The sequence below is a fragment of the Bos mutus genome, chromosome 9 (genome assembly GCF_027580195.1).
Source record: "Bos mutus isolate GX-2022 chromosome 9, NWIPB_WYAK_1.1, whole genome shotgun sequence".
NCBI lineage: Eukaryota > Metazoa > Chordata > Mammalia > Artiodactyla > Bovidae > Bos > Bos mutus.
In genome coordinates, this window is record NC_091625.1 from 38,954,797 (window position 1) to 38,975,173 (window position 20,377).

Sequence of the window (20,377 nt, forward strand, 5' to 3'; positions counted from 1 at the left end):
CCACAATTAGAAATGTATTAATAGCATAGTTGAGATTTTGTATAATTTTAAATCTTGTTACATAGGACTTTCAGAATTTTTTGATTACTCTTTTGGGTAAAAATATGAAAGCAGAAGCAATAATCCACTAAAACTAGGCCTATACACATAGATATTACATTCAAAACTTTTTTAAATTTATAATATAAAACAATTGCAAACACATAACAAGTAACATTCCTGTTCCCGCTACCTAGATTTTTTAAAATGTTAACAATGCCACATTTACTTCATATTTTTTTGAAGAAATAAAATATTATAAACACAGTTTTAGTCCCCCTAGCAGTTAGAATTCAGTTACAGAAAACAGAAACAACTCTAGCTGTTGTAAACAGAAGGGATTTAATATAAGGAATTGGGTGCTTATGACATTGGAGGCTGGAGGTTTTAGGTTGGGCTTCCAGGAATGGTCCCCAGGCAATATCACAGAACTGGGGAACAGAGGGGCTGCTTCCTCTGGCCTGGTCAGAGAGGCAGAGGGCCAGAAAGCCACCACAGGGCTCTCCAATCTAGGCCACGCTGCCAGCACCAACCAGAATCAGGAAACTGCCACTGCAGCTATTGGAAACATTCCGTGCCTACCAGATCTGCACTGGCAAAATACCGATGCCCATGCCCTTCCCTTGAAGCTGTACCGGAACACTGGGAGGCCTCCTCAGCACCCCATGACAGCACTTAGCAACAGAAACCACAGAAGTGGCAGAAGCATGGCTTACATGTCCTCCTACCTTCCAAATCTCACACAAGTGCACCTGATCTTTCTTCTCAGCAGACTGTTCATAGGAATACTGGTGACCAAAATAATAATAAAGATGCCATATGATAATGTGGTAGACATGTCTTTAGTAGATCTTCAAAATTGGATGTTCATTTGTGAAATATTAGCAGCATAGATACTTTTTTTTTTCGGCTGTGCCATGCAGCATGAGGAATTTTAGCTCCTGGACCAGGGATCAAATCTGTGCCCCATAGAGTGGAAGCAAGGAGTCTTAACCACTGGGCCAGCAAAGAGACCCCACAACATAGATACTTTTAAACCTACATGGTCTTTTCTATCTTTTAATACATAAATAAATGTTATCTGTTGTTGTTGTGTTAATTGTGACTCTTTGCGACCCCAGGACTATATAGCCCACCAGGCTCTTCTGTTGATGGAATTCTCCAGGCAAGATTATTGAAGTGGGTAGCCATTCCCTTCTCCAGGGGATCTTCCAGACCCAGGGAGTGAACCCATACCTCCTGCATTGCAAGCAAATTCTTTATTGTCGGAGCCACCAGGGAAGCCCAAATGTTATCTATTATGAGCTTAAAGTTCTATCGTTTTATCTGAATGCCTAAACATCAAACCTTCTATGTCACCCATTATATTACTTTGTTTTGTTGGTGGTCTTGTCTGATCTGAACATAAGAATCATCTTCCCCATTATACAGTCCTTAAATTCAGAAATCAAATCCTGCTTCCCTCTTTGACCCCAAGCACAGGCCCTTACAAATGCCAGCTGGCTGAACTGCTTATTGACAAAAAGTCTGAGGAAAAAAAAAACAAAACACCAAATCTTTGTCCTTCTGGCTCAGAAAAGAAATGGAGGCAGAAGAAAGATAGCTCACTGGTATTACCCACAGTCATTAAAGGCTTTCTGTCCCTCTAGGTTTGCCTTTATGCAACATGAACATTTACTGTGAATGTATTCCTTTCCAGGGATCAGCTGTATAACCAACCACCTAATAGAGGTGGTGCTCCTGAGGGGTCCTTGGAGTGTCCTGCCGAGCTGAGGCCACAGGATCCCCAGGCTCCATCGCCAGCTGCTGTCCCCAGACCCCCGAGTCACCCTCTAGCCAGAGGAACTCTGAAAACAAGCAATTTGCCAGAAGAATTGCGTAAGTTGTTTGCAATGTGGTTTTTTCCTCCTTCTTGGTCACGTCTTACACTTTGAGAGTACTTGATGATTCTTCATCTATAATCTTGGATATTTCTCACATACTCCACAGTGAAATGAAATATCCTTTTTTGCTTTTTGTTTAAAAACTAACCAGGATTTTGTGTGAGTGTTTGTAGTGATTCTGACACCACCTGCAATACTCCCAAAGTGCTTACCACTAGATTTTCTACAACTGTACTGCAACAACAAATAACCCCCATGCTTTCTCCCTCTTCTAAATGATTCTCTTGAGTGGACTTGTCCCTGGATAAATTGATTGGATGTCCATGTGGTATTGGCCAGGGACCTAGTGTCTCACCATAAATTAGCAGCAGCCTTCAAGAAGGAGGTCATTTCCTGTAGGAATGAGCAATCGTGTTTGGAAAAACCAGTCTCACATTCTCCATGCTGCTGTACAACCAAATGCAAACTAAGCCTTTTATTTAAAGAAACATTCGACTAAGTGTCAGGTGATGATGCTTTTTCCACATTTTGCAGCCAGAACCAGAAATGTTGAAATATCACCAAAATGTTCTCATATGAAGGTCAGTCAGGACTGTAAGTTCCAGAAATCTTAAGAAAACAGTCACCCCTTATGAAATTGTTTTATTCTGTTGTGCTTGCCATAATTCCAATAAGCCCTTTCCAAATCTAGGTACTGCTTTGAACTAAACTTAAAATTAAGCCCTTTGCATTTGTTAATTCCAACTGGGGAATCAATATTCTTTAGTCATTTAAGGCTCTGAAAGATTTCTATGACAATTGTTTTTTATTTAAAAAATTTTGTTTTAATCTTAAAATCTTATACATTTAAATTTTGAGCATTTCTGGAGAACAGATAATGTTGGGATATAGTCTGGATATCAGTGTATAGAGCGTATTAATTTTACCATAACCTATAAAGGGAGTCCTAAAATTCTTACAGAGGAATTGGTTGAATATTATGTGTTGAGAATAAAATATATTGAGTGCCATCAATATGCCTGGCTGCTTAAATGAGTCAATATGACCACTGAACATCCTCTCATTTGAGAGAGGTGCTTCAAAAACAAGAGCCTAGGTCCCCTGGAGGACGGAATGGCTACTCACTCCAGTATTCTTACCTGGAGAATTCCATGAGTACAGGAGCCTGGTGTGCTACAGTGCATGGGGTTGCAAAGAGTTGGACACGACTGAGCAACTAACACTTTCAAGCGTAGTAAGTGGGTTCCCTCCAACCCCGCCCCCACTGTCTTCTCCACCCTCTGCCCCAGAGCTTCCTTGAGATGCAGCCAGTTGATTTCAGACTAAATGCCAACAGAGAGAGATTATTCATCTACTACATTAACACGCTAGCCAGATAATTTACCCAAGACATTAGCCTGGGAGAACATTGGTTCTTATCCTGACTGGGTTAAGCTTGTGGGCACAATGCCATCTGCAGCTCTAGACTGACTCATGGACAAGTAAGGGAGTCAGTGATGCTGGACTGCCCAGAGGCAGGGTCTCTGCTTCAAGCTACTGAAGTTCTTAATAACATTTCTGAGCTGCCCTTTAGTCTACTCTAACTTCCTTGCCAGTCCCCGACCAATAAGTAGTGAGGGGAAGAAGGTGGTGGAGAACCACTTTCTCCCTCCCCTCACTTGCTCTCATCAAGTTCAGGATAGCAGAGAGCATCACATCATGAGATCAAAAGAGGACACGGCTGGGTGGCCTCTTAGCAGGGCTCAACTTCCAGGCCTGCTGTGAGAGTATTTTCTTGGGCACAGTGCCAAGTGCGTCTCATATACCCGGGGTGGCCTAACCTTAAGGCCCCACAGATTCTGGATGGTGGATTTTTTTTGTTGTTGTTAATGCATCATGTGGTTTTTCAGAAGACCTCCTCTGCTTCTCTCAGCCTGCCAGCACTCTCTCTGATGCACCCTGAGCAGTCTGCACACCCTGGGATGGACCCCCTGCCCCTTTGGGCCTGTAGATCTATGTCTGAGGACAGTTCACTCTGCTGCAGACATAAGCCCTGAGACCGCCCCCTCATTCTGAGGAGTCCCTTCACTGTTCTAAAAGGCCAAAAGACACTGCATGCGATTTGCAAGTGTTGTTTAGAGTGGAATGATTTGACTAGTTTCTAATAATTGACAAAAATCTCTCTTTAGGGAAAGTCTTTATCACTTATTCTATGGACACAGCCATGGAGGTGGTAAAATTTGTGAACTTTTTGTTGGTAAACGGCTTCCAAACTGCGGTAAGTATTTTATCCAAAGAGAAGACTAAACAATTAAAGTGAGTATAATGAAAACAAAAAAAATAAGAGAAACGTGTCAAAAGTTGTTGATGGCTTAAACTCTATTATTTGATTTATGTGATCATGACCCAAATGCTTATGGGTTTAGGTAATTGTTTTCTAGAATTCAAACTATCCAAACTCTCCAACATGTTTTTCTTGCATGCCTTTTGAGTGACCCCAAGTGCCTCTGAGGACTTCCCTGGTGGCTCAGACAGCAAAGAATCTGCCTGCAATGCAGGAGGCCAGGGTTCAATCCCTGGGATGGGAAGATCCCCCGGAGGAGGGCATGGCAACCCACTCCAGCATTCTTGCCTGGACAATCCCATGGACAGAGGAGCCTGGTGGGCTACAGTCCATGGGGTCGCACGGAGTCGGACACAACAGAAGTAACTAAGCAGCAGCAACAAACAAGTGCCTCTGAACAGCTAGCACGGTGTTGATGCCCAGCATGCATGCAGCTGGTGCTCAGCCTAAAGGAAAGCCGGGCTCTCACTGCACTTGGCACCTTTGCCCTTCCTCACCAATCATGTCACTTTGGTTGTGCTTCTTGCGGTGCAGGAGGCTCACCAGGTCACCTGCTCATTTGACAAGATCCTTGCATTCTGCACTGGGTTGCATGGTTTGAGGTGGAAGCCCGGCAGCCTGGGGCCCCCCACCCCACTGTGCACAGCTGGCAGTCCAGCACCGACAATTCTAAACAGGGAGCCAGGTTCTGCAACCCAGGGCCGGGTTCTCTGTTGGTCTAGGCTAGTTCAGGAAGGTAGACACCCCAGCCCTGCAGTCCACTGTGATCATAGGCCAAGAAATTTCAGGAAGCACACACTCTTCAAGTGCCCTACAGTGCCTTGGAAAAGCACAGCTTACACCCATGTAAGTCTTCCTTAGGATAAATAGAATACCACAGGAGGCTACTCGGAGGACTGGCTTTCCTCAAACACTGATATCACTTCTCTTCCTTCCCCGAGGCCTCCTCTGTGTATTTAGTGACAGTGGATGCTAAAGAGTAGTGAAAAATTAAGGGAAATATCTACAAATACAAATGTTGAAGAATAAAGAAAGAATACTTAGTAACTAAATGTCCATTTTAAGGATTATTTAGCATTTCTAACAGGAGTTTTATTCAAATATTTCTTTAGTCTGTAATTATTTTTAAATGGAAGTATACAAAAATTTTTACAAGTATACACTCTACACCCCAACTTCATGACTATATAGATATATGAATATATACAGATCAGCATTTCAATTTCTCGTTTCTGGGATAAGAAACACTGGGGCAAGTCATATAAAATCAAATTATAGGACATAAGGCCAACATTGTAGAAAAGATCTTATTTTAGTCCTTTCCACATAAGCATACTGATTGCCCCAGAGAAGAGGACAGGTTTTTATGACCTTAACAATTAGGGGCTGCTTAGGCCCAATTTAAATTTGTCCCTAAACCCTAATCCTCATCATTATGAAGTGAAAAGTGAAAGTGTGAGTTGTTCAGTCATGTCGGACTCTTTGTGACCCTGTGAACTATAACCCACCAAAGTCCTCTGGGAATGGAATTTTCCAGGCAAGAATACTGGAGTGGGTTGCCATTTCCTTCTCCAGGGCATCTTCCCAATCCAGGGATCGAACCCAGGTCTCCTGCATTGCAGGTGGATTCTTTACCATCCGAGCCACCAGGGAAGTCCTTAAAGCTTGTGGTAAAATCCCAGAGCCTCATCCTGGATAGCTAAGTTATTGTATCGCTACATCAAGATCCCCTTAGTGGATAAAAATTAATTTAATGGGTAATTTAATAAATGGATCATTTTCGAAGTTCTAGGTGAGTCGAGGAAACCCATAGAGAATGAATAGTGCAATATCCCAGGACTAGCAAAAGCAAGGAGAGTCTACCACCCTGAGGCCTAAAAAGGCAAGGGACCAGTGACTCCTACAACCTAAAGGGGGCACTATATTGGTTTGCCGGGTCTGCCACAGAGTACCACAGGCTGCTGCTGCTGCTGCTGCTGCTAAGTCACTTCAGTCGTGTCTGACTCTGGGCGACCCCATAGACGGCAGCCCCCAGGCTCCCCCATCCCTGGGATTCTCCAGGCAAGAACACTGGAGTGGGTTGCCATTTCCTTCTCCAATGCATGAAAGTGAAAAGTGAAAGTGAAGTCGCTCAGTCGTGTCCGACCCTCAGTGACCCCATGGACTGCAGCCTTCCAGGCTCCTCCGTCCATGGGATTTTCCAGGCAAGAGTAGTGGAGTGGGGTGCCATTAGGGAGCCTAAACTGTCCTTTATTTCCTCAGTTGTGGAGGCTCATAGTATAAGATCAAGGTTTCAGCAGGGTTGGTTTCATTCTGAAATCTCTTCCTTGTCTTGTAGAGGACCGTCTTCTCCCTCTGTCTTCCCCTGGTCTTTCCTCTGGTCTTTCGTTATAGTCTCCTCTTATAAGGACACCAGTCATGCTGCATCAGGGCCCACCTACGAGACCCCTTTTACTTTAGTCACCTTTTAAAAGCCCTATATCCAAATACAGTCATAGTCTGGGACACAAGGGGTTAAGACATATATTGAAACATGAATTTGGAGGGACACGATTCAGCTCATAACAGTAGCTGGGTGGAAAAGTTGGCCTGACAGAAGCTGTATATCCTAGTAGATGTCTGGAGGGACCAGTGGAAGGCCTCCAGCACACTGTTCCTTCCAGAATGTCTACCTCCATAGCAAGGAAGAATCGAGGTGCTGGGATAATAAGAAGAATGACCATTTACTGAGGACTTATTTATGCCTGGCATTATGATATGCCTTTCCCACTCTAACTCATTATAATCCTCACAAGCACTCTGGGAAGTAGGTTTATTAACCACATACTACAAATGAAAATAGTAAGACTTAGAGAACTTCGGGAACATTTTCAAAGTCTTCCAAGTGGAAAGAGGAAAGCCACGCTGCCCGTCTCTTGTCAGCCCTGACATACATTGCTTCTCTCTCATAAAACAGAAATGGATAACTGATGCAGTCTCAGAGAACTGGAAAGCCTCTCTCAAGGTTACCTAATGTAGTCATTGGCCATTGAACATTTTAAAGCAGGAATCATCCAAACCAAAAGGAAAGCCATTCCATCTTTTATGTTCCATCAGTTTAAAAATACATGTTCTGAATTCATATTCTATATGTATCTGAGTTTGGTGTAGAACAGGATCTTGTTCCATAGGAAGCTTAGAACCTGGCTCAGGAGATAAGCCAGGCATCCTTGAGACATTCAGTAAATGAAAGAATGCCCTAATAATGTGTTCATTGTCCAGTACCATCAGTAGTCACAGTGGGGTAGAGTTCATTAAGGGGAGGAGGAGAAAGGCAGTGTGTGGGGAGGATTCACAGAGAGGGGGGCTTGCACTGTGCTTTTATGGCGCAGGGAGCGCAAATGTGGAGAGTAGAATAGATGGGACATGTGTGGGGAAAAGACGTGACACTGGATCATGGACGCATGGAAAGCTTGCTGAATGGCTGGAACTTGACTGGCCCTAAACAGCAGCATGACGCTGAGGACAACTGACGTGGGAGCAGTGGGGCTGAATCAGATCACCCCTCTTCGGGACTCTCTCCCTGCATCACCATCCCTGTACACAATCCATCTTCCAATCAGGAGCACCTTGTGCAGACACACACTCCTCTCTGGCTGCAGGACAAGCCTGAGCCCAAGAAAGGGCTTGTTTGGGCTTCTGTAAAATGGAAAATAACTGGTTTTTCTCCCCTTCAAAAATTTGATATTTAATACCAGTCTTTTCAAGGCCCAAGAGTTCTACTTCCCAACTTTCATCATAAACCTTTCCCCCCTATCTCAATAATTGTTTTTGTGACTGTTTCTTGGATTTGCTTCAAGTTTCACACAATCCTTTTTAAATATATAGGTCAAAACTGGATATAATACCATAATAATGACCTGGCTAATGCAAGCAAAGTGCCATATTGTATCTCAGTACTTGCATACAACACATCCATTAAAATCCTCCAGAATCATGTTTGCCTTCAAATTACAGATATATATATATATATATACACACACATATATATGTGCATATGTTTTGTGTATATATATAACGCATATGTTGCTGGCTTACATCCAACTTGATGGTCTACTATGTCTCTCAAATTTTTAAAACATAATTACTAATATTAAATACTCAAATGCCTACTAATCTTGAAATAGGAAACATTTTAAGAAAACTACATCTTGATTTTTAGACTTTCAGGCTCTTCTTTGCAAAAACACATTAGTGACTTTTTCAGCCTTAAATGTATACAGCCTCTTGTGCTTTCTCTTGCTTTGCATCTAGACAGAGCTTCTCATTAAGAGCCACTTTCCACATCTTTTTTTTCTTGTAGATTGACATATTTGAAGATAGAATCCGAGGCATTGATATCATTAAGTGGATGGAACGCTACCTTAGGGATGTAAGTACATTCCAAAATTCTGAGCTTGTTTGCTGGTGAGAAAGACAATTAGCTTGTGGAGTTATTTTATGAAAGAAGCACTGGCATACCCACCACGGCCAAAGCTGACCAAGTCCCAACAAAGCTTCCCTTGTTGGCAGCCGTGCAAAGACCTGGAAAGGATGGGGTCACCCTCCTGGACATGCACAGGCAGGAAATAACTGTCGAACCAGACACAGGTGGTTGATAATAATCAGAGCAAACAATTTTTTGACCAGAATAGGGAAGGAGGAAATGAAGGCGGGGAGTAGGGAGGGAGCAGCAGAATTCAATTTAATCTGAGGCCAGCACCAAGTGTTCTGCAGGATCAGACTGAAGAGGCTTCCTGGGCAGCCTCACAGGCAGGGCAGCACGCCGCCCACCCCCCACCCCAGACGCCCCCTCACAGCCTTGTGATTTGTTTTTCACGGACAGAATCTATACCCGCCACTGGGACACGTTGTGCTTTAACAAGATAGAAATTGATTGCCGCCAGCCTGTCCGCGTCAGCCGGTGGGGGACGGAGTCTGAGCTGGCTGGGGTTTTGAGGCTTTTCCTTTTGTCTGCAGCCTGATGTTTGCTTTGTGCTGAAGGGTCTGCTCCTCCCGACTGGGCTAAGCGTCAGCGGCAAGCAGGGCAGTCAAGGGTGCAGTAACTGACAGCTTAGATCCCGCTGCTGGAGGGAGGCAGAGCCTCTCTGCCACAATGCAGAGTTACTTAGTCATTCCGGGTTTCATTAGACCTTTATTAGTGATGGTTGTGGAAGATGGTGGGCAGAACCGCGTCCATTTAGGAGAGACTCTTGTGTTTGAAGGGAGCTGGGGTGGGAGACAGGGCTGTGGGGAGGGGGAAAGCGGGTGGGGAGCCAGGAGTCTGCCTGGGTTGGGGCCTCGCCTGTCACTTTCCGTGGATGGGGGCCGGCCCTCCACCCTGCAGTATATCAGAAGATGCTCACAGTCTTGCTGGCCGGTTTCCAGCCTGCCTTCCCCAAATGGACCACACGCCACACTTCCATAAACATGCTTTCTCCCTCTCATTAACAGAAGACAGTGATGATAATCGTAGCAATCAGCCCCAAATACAAACAGGATGTGGAAGGCGCTGAGTCGCAGCTGGACGAGGATGAACATGGCTTACATACTAAGTACATTCATCGAATGGTGAGTGATGAAACCACAGCACCTTGCCAGCCCTCGGAGTCGGGCTTCTGCTTCTGTGAAAGCCTGTCCTTCACTGGATACCCACTGAGGGTGGGGGCTGATGGTTGAAAAATGAGGCAGGAGAGGCGGGTGTTGGTTCTGGCTCCATCTACCTTGGGGACCTGGGGCAAGTCCCCACGCCTCTGGGACTCCGTGTTCCTTCTCAGTAACAGGGAGATTAATCTGTGATCTCTAAGTTTCAAGATTCGGGAAAGCAGAACTCTGCTGGTTTAATTGTTTACCCACAGATGTGAAGTCCTGGGAGGGCAGGAGACAGGGCTGTAATGAGAGCAGGCTCCCTGCATCTGTGCCCAGTTCTGTCCTCTGCCTTTTCAGAGAGCCAGAGCAGCACATCCGAGAGGACACAGTGTAGTGTCAGGCAGCCCGTGTTCAAACCTGCCTTCCTCCTGTATCGGGTGTATGACCGTGGAAAGTGAAAGTGAGTCGCTCCACTGTATCTAACTCTTTGTGACCCAATGAATGGTAGCCTGCCAGGCTCCTCTGTCCATGGAATTCTCCAGGAAAGAATACTGGAGTGGGTTGCCATTTTCTTCTCCAGGGGATCTTCCTGACCCAGGGATCAAACCCAGCTCTCCTGTACTGCAGGAAGATTCTTTACCATTAAACCTCTTTGTGCTTCCATGTTACTATTCAAAAAATAGGTCACTAAAGAGGAGTGAAAAAGTTGGCTTAAAGCTCAACATTCAGAAAACGAAGATCATGGCATCTGGTCCCATCACTTCATGGGAAATAGATGGGGAAACAGTGGAAACAGTGTCAGACTTTATTTTTCTGGGCTCCAAAATCATTGCAGATGGTGATTGCAGCCATGAAATTAAAAGATGCTTACTCCTTGGAAGGAAAGTTATGACCAACCTAGACAACATATTGAAAAGCAGAGATATTACTTTGCCAACAAATGTCCGTCTAGTCAAGGCTATGGTTTTTCCAGTGGTCATGTATGAATGTGAGAGTTGGACTGTGAAGACAGCTGAGCACTGAAGAATTTATGCTTTTGAACTGTGGTGTTGAATAAAACTCTTGAGAGTCCCTTGGACTGCAAGGAGATCCAACCAGTCCATTCTGAAGGAGATCAGCCCTGGGATTTCTTTGGAAGAAATGATGCTGAAGCTGGAACTCTAATACTTTGGCCACCTCATGTGAAAAGTTGACTCATTGGAAAAGACTCTGATGCTGGGAGGGATTGGGAGCAGGAGGAGAAGGGGACGACAGAGGATGAGATGGGTGGATGGCATCACCAACTCGATGGACATAAGTTTGAGTGAACTCCAGGAGTTGGTGATGGACAGGGAGGCCTGGCGTGCTGTGATTCATGGGGTTGCAAAGAGTCGGACATGACTGAGCGACTGAACTGAACTGAACTGAACAGTATTGTTGTGAAGATTAGGTGAAATAAAGTCTGTAGAGCATAAGGCCTAGATCAGATGCTCAGTCAAGGGAAGGTATGGTTCTAGTTCATGATAGATCAGCAACACCTGAACTCTGGGGGCCTGGTCAAACTAAAACCAGCAGAGGAACCAAACAGGAAGTTAGACTTAGCATCTGACAGAACATTCTGGCTGAAAATATCATCCAGCTTTGAAACGGACTGTGTTACGGGCAAGCAGCCTCCCTGCTTTCTGTGATCATACTGACCTTTGAGGAGACAGCACCTGCTTGACTGGGATGCCAGACTAGGCTTGTGACGGTCACACTCTCCTGTGAAGCCACCCTTGTGCCCATACCTGCTGGGCACCTCCCCCAGAGCTGTCTGCCTTTCTCGGGCTTGTTTACCAAGGATTCTGAGACTTAAAAAGGCTTGAAACTCACTGGACTAGAACTTGTAAGCTCCATTTCAGCTTGAACATTCCACAAGGCGGGGAAGGCCCCTGGAATGGGCATAAAAGTTCCCTGATTAAGACAGGAAGATGGGACAGGAAGCAAAAGTGGCTCAGATGGAATAAGTAAGCAGCACAGGGCACCAGGGGGTCAGGAGGGGCAAGGACATGCAGCTTTAACTCAAGGGAAGTGGACTGAAATCCTGTGGCTCAGGAGGAGCATAGGAAAAAGGCAGGCTGGATGCGTGGATATCCCCATCTGGTTCTTCAGAGTCTCTGGTTCCTCTTCTACCAAGTGCTGACCCCTTACTTGAGCTCACAATCAACCCAAAGTAAAAGCCAAGGCAAGGTGGGGAGGTCAGAGAGTAAGATGAGTATCCCTCTTATTTCATTCTTACCCAGCCTGGCAGCCCCCGGGTGGAGCCCAGAGAGGGGTACTGTTTCTGCCCTAAAAGGTCACAGCTGGCTCTAGGTGCTATCCCCCTTCACTGTCTGCCAAAGCACTTCATGGCCCCAAAGCACTCCATCTCTAGGAACTGCCAGTCCCCCGGCCGTCAGCTCGTGTATGTGTTGAGGGCCCCAGGTCGCTGCCAGTTCCCCAGGAAACCTGTCAAGCTCTGCTGGTGTGTGGTGTCGCCTGGCAGTAATAGGCAGCTGAACCTTGGAGCTTGTCTGACAGTGCCCAGCCATGAACCAGACTGTCTCCAAACTCCGTTTCTTGCAACAACAATGTCTCAGGCCCTTCCTTATCAGTGGAGGGGTCGAAGAGGCCAGATAGGAAAGTGCCTTTCTGCCCAGCTGGCTGACCTCCTGGTCCCCTCCAAGCAGCAGAAAACTCCAGGGCAGAGGGGTCAAACAAACCCCGGAATAACTGCATTCTAGAGCCAACAGCTTCCCAGAAGGTCTATCTCTGGAAACATGAGAGAGAATGAAAGTGCTGTCACTGGGGTAGCCTAGTAGACAAGCAAAATTTTACAGGATGCAGTGTCCTGGGAGTCAGAGACTGAGTCCAGTTCTTCACGTTTATCTTACAAGCGCTGTGCCCTTCCTCTCGTTGGTGCTTTTAAGTCCACCGCTCTAGCGCCCTTTTAAAATAGGCTTTTGGGATTATCTTCTGATTTTTAACAGGAGGTTATTCTGAGAAAACACCTCCTGGAAGGTGTGTGTGTGTGTGTTTATAAGGGGGTTTCTATGGTGATTTCAGTCGTTACCACTGTCACTTTCCTCTTGGTTTTGTTTTTATTCCCACGCATGGTGAAGGTTTCTCAGTTATAAAATTCAGTTGGAAGATGAGATAGTTGGGAACACGTAATTCCTCATCTCCTTTGTCATCAGATGACTGAAAGCTTTGTGCTGGTCACAGGATTCGGAAGGCTCTTAACTCCTCTCATGCTGAAATTTCTGGTTTTGATCGAGTTCTTGGCAGCTAGATCTTTTGGGGGCCGCTGCTATGTCAGAGTGGTGTGGGGAACCTAAGGCTTGGCAGATGGAGCTCATCTTATTGACCTCCAGCTTCGCTTCCCTCACCCTCCCTGGCCCCCTGCATTCCTAACCAGTCCCAGCCCCCAAACATTCCTTCACACCTCCAGACATTTGCTCATATACTATTTCCTTTGCTGAAGCCGTCCTTCCCCCACCTCCCTCCATTTTCCCTACCTGAGCAAATTCTTCTTTGCTTTTAGTATCCAAATGACACCTCCCTTGTAACTCCTTCAAACCACTGATGTAGAAAAGGATGGCCCCCGTTGGGCTACCACAGCAATTTGTTCATACTTTTCACACTGTACTGTGGTCGGTAATTTTCCTTTCTGCCTGCTCAGTAAGCTGCTGGCTTTATAGCTGTGGTACCTGGTAAACTGGTCCTCAGGAAAAAAAAAAAAAAAGGAGGGGGAATCCTGATTTGTAGCATTTGTCCATTTCCATGGTACAAATACGCTCGCAGGACTGACTTCAAACTACCACTGTGAAATCACTGAACACAGACTTGGGAAGAGATGCACACCAGGCTTCTGTGAACTGCTGTGCGGCAGCTCAGCACACCTCGGAAAGTATCCTAGTCCTTGAAACCCCAAGTCTAACACAGAGCTTGACTCTTAATAGGCTTTCAATACGTGATTGATGAATGGGCAAAAGGCGTGGATGTGTGATGGACAGCTTAAAATTAGGAGTGTGTGGCACTGACAGAAAGCAGAACAAAAATCCCATGTGGGCTTGCATGATGGTGAGAACCATTAATTTCTCGTCCTCAGTCCTGAAATTAAACCTTCAAGTGTGTTCTGTTCCAGATGCAGATTGAGTTCATCAAACAAGGAAGCATGAACTTCAGATTCATCCCTGTGCTCTTCCCAAATGCCAAGAAGGTAAATGAACAAACGAGTCTTTAAGTCCAGCTTTGGTTTAAAATCTCCAGGATTTTAAGTGGGAAACCCTGTCAGCTCTTTATCAATCCTTCGAGATAGCAGTGTTGCCAGAAAGATCAACAAGTTGTAGCACTCGGTGAAGAAGCCTGAATCAGGAAGATTTTAAAGCTTTATCTGATAGACCATCGCTGTCCTAATTGTTCAAACAGCCATTACACACAAAGAAGTAGTTTGTGTTTTTAGCCCATGAGATGAAAAGAGGCTGTTCATCTGATACTTCTTATCTCTTGTACATAAAAGTCAAGATGTGAGCATTTTTGGCTGGCTGTTGCACGGAAATGTTTTGTTGAACATAGCTCAGTGCTCAAAGCTGTAGAATACAGGAATTAAACCTACACAGTTACCAAAGGGAACTTTGCTGTGGCTCATAGGAGGGATTGTGTTCACTAGAAGGGCAGGCCAGCGGATTTGGAGAACAGGGACGAAAAACATCTGAGAGCCTGTGCCAGGCTTGGAGAAGTGATGGCAGCTGTGTAGTGAAGGTCTTGGGAGCCAGATCCCAGCACCCTGAGCTCAGGCCCAACCCTACCCTGGAGTATCCCTGGATGTCAGGACTGCATTGAGACTCCTGCCCTGGATAAAGGAGGGACCAGTTTATGGGACCAGGACCCCTGGGCTGGCCCAGTTCACAACGTGCCCGACAGCGTGCTCCTGTCCCTTGCCCAGCCTCTGACTGCTCTCAGTGCACGATCTCCTTCCTCATTGTGCTGTGTCCACTTTGACTCTGTACCAGCCATCCTCTGCTCTGCCATCAAAGAGGAACATCCGAAATGTAGATCTGATCTATCTGTCTCCAGCTTATAAGTTTTGTGGTGGGTTTCCTACCGACTACAGATCGCGTTCATCTTCCTTGTATGGCATACGAGGCCCTTAAGAAGAGGGCTCTGCCTGCCCACTCAGCTTTCTGCCTTGCCACTGTGCACACAGATGACACTGCACCCTGGTCACTGTGGGCCGTTTCAGGTGTCCTGCCACATGCCACGCGCTTACTGGGTCTTTGCACTTGTGTTCTCGCTGCTTGCAGCGCCCTCCCCTGACTTGTCTGTCTGGTGAGCTCTCACTTAGCCCTCTAGCACCCAATCTCTTCTTAGCCTTTCCTGACTGCTCCCCCTTCATGCCCAAAATATTGAACAGTCCTTCTCTTGAGAGTACCTGGAGTCAACAACAGTATGTGGCTGGGGGTGGGAGTGTTGGGAGTAATTGTTTAGAATTACTGGAGCTTGGCGACAGAAAAAAGCAGACCCACTTTTAGCTGGTTTTGTTAATGTTTTTTAAACTTCTTCCAACAATCCTCTTATTACCCACACTCAGGGCAGACTGCTCCCGTCTACCTGTCCCCTTGGCATGCTACTGCCTGGAGAATAGTTACATTTTGACTCCGTCATAAGACTATGAACTCCTCAAGGCAGTAACTGTGTCTTTTTTTAAGAAAATGTTTGGCTGCACTGGGTCTTAGCTGTGGGCTCAGTAGTTGCCCTACGGCATGTGAGATCTTAGTTCTCCGACCAGGGGTCAAAGCTGGCTCTGCAAAGCTTCCTCACTCTACTGTTTCACATCTTCACTTGTTTTCTCAGTGAGACCTTTCCCTGTGTGTTCAGTCTCTCAGTTGCGTCCAACTCTTTGCGACCCTTGGACCCCAGGGGAGCCTGGCGGGCTACAGGCCGTGGGTCTCAAAGAACTGTACACGACTGAGCAACTGAAAACATGCAAGGAGAGATCTCACTAGAAAACAAGTAAAGTAGAGTGAGGAAGCTTTGCGGAGACCTTTCCCTAATGCCCGACTTAAAACCACAGCTGTTTTCATCCCTGCCCAGCACTCCCTACCCCTTTTACTCTGTTCTATTTTTCTCCACGGCCTGCATTGCCATCGAACACACTATACCTCTGCGTCATCTGTCTGCCCCCAACAGAATGTCCACTCCCTGAGGGCAGTCTGAAACCGCGCTCTCTTCGATCCCTGGCTAACAGGTTCGGCTTTTGCCGGATTGCTGGGATCTGCGGTGGGGGAACCTCCTTCTGCGGGTCAGACCTGGGGCCGGAGTGAAAGGATAATGAGTTGGATGAATGCCCACAGCCTTGGCACACTTCTGCCGGAGCCACTGGGGAATTCACGTGGCTCTGTGTGACCGCTGTCCTACCCCTCTCAGGGGAGGGTGGTGAAAAGCATGCTGAAAGGCGAAGGGCAGGTAGCCTGGGAGACTGATGGGACATGCCGTGCACGTGTGCTTTCTGTAATGAGCTACACAGCTGGCACCCGGAGCCAAGAGCATTTCACACGCAAACCCCTCCCGAAAGCAAAACAGCATAGCCCCCAGGAGAGTTTAGCAGGAGATGCCTGCGAAGGGAAAATCACGGATGCTGGGGAACTGAGCTGGGATCTGGAATCCAGGTTTTTCTCTAATGGCTTTTGCTTCTGTCATTCTCTCCCTGCCCTAGGAGCATGTGCCCACCTGGCTTCAGAACACTCATGTCTACAGCTGGCCCAAGAATAAAAAGAACATCCTTCTGCGGCTGCTCAGAGAGGAGGAGTACGTGGCTCCTCCCCGAGGGCCTCTGCCCACCCTTCAGGTGGTCCCCTTGTGACCCCGCACCCCCACCCCCAGATTACAGCTCCTGTGGCTGAGGCCGGCTGGCAGCATTCAGGGCTGTTGTTTTCCGTCCTTCCTCGAGGGGCCTTCCAACCCCAGGAAACCTGTTCTGCAGGGGCCGCTTCCTCCTGAGACCTTGAAGGACCTTGTCTTTGAGATGGAGGCCATGACTGTTCTTCATTCCCTGCTTCTTAAACCCACCGCCGTGCACGTTCCCCCAACACTCTGAGTATCCAGAATGGGCCCTCAGCACCCAGCACGTAGATAATACAAGGGACATGACTGTAAACACCAGCGGCCGCAAACACTCTCCGCTTAGGGCAACATTTCTGAGTTCGCCAGACGCTGTGTGTCCTCAGACCAAACTGATTCATGTACAAATAATAAAAGGTTTGCTCTTTTGTAAAACTGTGTTTCACTTATCTCAAAGGAGATAGATGTATATTAATTTTTATGGGCAGTTGCTTCCGGGGACATCGATAAATCTACTTCAGTATAACATTAGACCAATGTAACAGACTGTTTTGTATTAAAAGATGAAGGCCAGATAGTTAAGCATCCTCTTTTAACTTCATCTTGAAAGTTTTATTCCTTCAGTAGAACTTTATAAAAATACGACTTTGTACCACATACTACCATGATCCTAAGTAAAATCATAGCTCTTAAGGCCCGGGCTACATATATCAGAATGTCTGTGAACTGCATGAAGAGACAGGGGGACGTACAGTGCAGGCTAGAATTGTGGTTTGGGAGACCTGAGTTCTAGTCTTGGGTCTGCCACTAACTAGCTATGGTTTCATGCCACATGGCCTGAGGGATGGTTCCCTGTTCAGGGATCAGACCTGTGCCCTCGCAGTGAAAGTGCCAAATCCTAACCCCTAGGCCACCAGGGATCTCCCGTGACACTAGCTGTGTGACCTTAAGCAAGTCCTTTTCTGAAAAACCAGAGATTCATTTCTATAATTATGTGGACAAAAATATTCCTAATGATCCTAAAAGGTTTAAAGCCTAGAACCTAAGTTATAAATACTCTTGAGGAGTGACCGAGTTTTCATTTTCATAATAATCTCCTAAGGGACTGAAATTACATTTTCTCAACAGGGATATTTTCTTCTTTTTAAAACACCTTCAACAGTACCTTCACATGAATAATACCTTGCTCATCTGGTCTCCGGAGAAGGCAATGGCACCCCACTCCAGTACTCTTGCCTGGAAAATCCCATGGACAGAGGAGCCTGGTAGGCTGCAGTCCATGGGGTCGCTAAGAATTGGACACGACTGAGCGACTTCCCTTTCACTTTTCACTTTCACACATTGGAGAAGGAAATGGCAACCCACTCCAGTGTTCTTGCCTGGAGAATCCCAGGGACGGGGGAGCCTGGTGGGCTGCCGTCTATGGGGTTGCACAGAGTCGGACACGACTGTAGTGACTTAGCAGCTTAGCATCTGGTGTCCACAGAAAGCATACGCAGCACACCCATATATGAAATATATATATATATACATATATGTATGTGTATGAATATATATAGTATATATAGTCTACTACACAGAACAAGGTGAAATTAATTATGGTCCAAGATAATAAGCCGGTATGAAGACTTTTGGCAGGGCTGAGAGCCACTGCTTCCTCTTCTCTGTCTAACCTCTTTGTTGCTGTTGTTTAGTCACATAATCGTGTCCAACTCTTTGCAGCCCATGGACTGCAGCATACCAGGCTTCCCTGTCCTTCACCATCTTCCGGAGTTTGCTCAAACTCATGTCCCTTGTCAATGATGCCATCCAATCATTTCATCCTCTGTCATTCCCTTCTCTTCTTGCCTTCAATCTTTCCCAGCATCACTGTCTTTTCCAATGAGTCGGCTCTTTGCATCAGTGGCCAAAGTATTGGAGTTTCAGCTTCAGCATCAGTCCTTCCAATGAATATTCAGGGTTGATTTCCTTCAGGATTGACTGGTTTGATCTCCTTGCAGTCCTAACCTCTTAAACAAGGCTAAATTGTATTACGATATAGTTCAACCCTTATATGTCACCATGAACGTGAAAGTCGCTCAGTTGTGTCCAACTCTTTGCAACCCCATGGACTATATACAGTCCATGGTATTCTCTAGGCCAGAATACTGGAGTGGGTAGCCTTTCCCTTCTCCAGGGAATCTTCTCAACCCAGGGATTGAACCCAAATCTCCCATATTACAGGAGGATTCTTAACCAGTTGAGCCACAAGGGAAGTCCTAGAACACGGAGTGGATGGCCTAGCCCTTCTCCAGTGGATCTTCCCGACCCAGGAATAAAACCAGGGTCTCTTGCATTGTAGGCGAATTCTTTACAACTGAGCTATCAGTGAAGCCCATACGTCACCATAGGAAAGAAAAATATTTATCAATTGGAAATAAGGAATTTTGCTGATGAATTACAAAGAACACTAGTTTTCTTTACATTATAACCTACATGTCTACTGTGTACAGTGAATGTCTTTGTTTTTAAAACTAGGAAAAGAAAAGCTCATATACTGGAAGTCCTCGTTCCTAAGACTCTATGAGTACCTTTAGCATCATAGCATTTGAGACCTGATAAAACTGATGTGCTTGTTTAATTAACTCAAATTGCCTGGAAAACACCCCACACACAAACGTTAAATCTTCTTTCTCTCCTTTTATTATCTTTTTTTTTGGAGGTGACAGCATCATCAAGGATTCTACACACAGTTGTAAAAAAAAAAAAAAAAGGCATCAGCAAGGATTACTCTGAAATGTTTCTAGTTTGCGGAGGTTTAATAGTGTGATGTTATTACCTTTCCTTCTCTTTGGAGACCTGTCGTGAGCCCTCAGCCACTATTTCTCCCCCTAGGTGAATGATGAGGGAAGGTCCCTCGTGTTCCACGAATAGTCATTAAAGTGTTACAGCTGGTAGCACTGGTAATGAAAACACACACACACACAACAAAAAGGGTGCACACACACACACAACAACTAGCCAAGTGATGGATATTTGACCCCTGGAGTTTCTATGACATCTGATAGAAACATCAGAGGAATTACAGCAACTATTTTAGAGCACCGACACAGAGATTAACACTTGGTTTATTTAGACACTACCCTGGTCGAAGTGGGGTAGGTCTGACTCAATAAAAAAACCTCTTAGCCTCAAGGCTTTGTTCAGACCTGACCTGAATATTTAAAATGTAATGTTTAGGGAGTTCCCTGGTGATCCAGTGGTTAGGACTCCCCTCTTTCACTGCTGTGAACCCAGGTCCAATCCCTGGTTGGGGAACTAAGATCCCACAAGCTGCACGGTGGCCAAAAAACAACAAACTTTTAAATATTTTAAATGTAATTTTTAATTTCAGTGACTAGTTCCAAAGCATCTGTTTAACTTCCGTATTATTCAAAGACATCTCAGTTCATGGCTATAGTCAAAAGTATTAGACTACAGTCAAAGTCTTTCTCAGCTCAGTGCTCAGAAAAATTGTCGATACCCTTTTTCTTTGCTTCCTATTAAATAAGTCACCTATTTAAAGACTGGGTTTTTCTCAGAGTCATGTCAGCAAGAGAGGCAAGCTCTCCATTTTGAACATTCCAGAACTTGGTTCATGATGTTTTGCCAATAGCATTCTTCTCAACCTCAGTCACTTCATCAACCTCCTCATCCACTTTGCCAA

The 20,377-nt window shown here is 45.7% G+C and overlaps 2 protein-coding genes across 10 annotated transcripts in view; one reads left to right on the forward strand and one right to left on the reverse strand.

Moving 5' to 3' along the window:
* Positions 1–17,127, forward strand: part of TRAF3IP2 (TRAF3 interacting protein 2) — a 45,183-nt gene extending 28,056 nt beyond the window's left edge. For 3 of the 5 annotated variants that reach the window (XM_005890215.3, XM_005890217.3, XM_070376429.1), the window contains 6 exons: positions 1,739–1,917; positions 4,091–4,179; positions 8,588–8,656; positions 9,718–9,834; positions 13,997–14,071; positions 16,568–17,127. In XM_005890215.3, coding sequence (XP_005890277.1) covers positions 1,739–1,917; positions 4,091–4,179; positions 8,588–8,656; positions 9,718–9,834; positions 13,997–14,071; positions 16,568–16,714 — 676 coding nt within the window. In that variant the 3' untranslated portion in view covers positions 16,715–17,127. The other 2 variants (XM_070376428.1, XM_070376430.1) reach the window with 2 other exon arrangements.
* LOC106700590 (collagen alpha-1(I) chain-like) overlaps positions 1–20,377 on the reverse strand; it is a 97,648-nt gene that overhangs the window by 16,226 nt on the left and 61,045 nt on the right. The window lies entirely within an intron of this gene.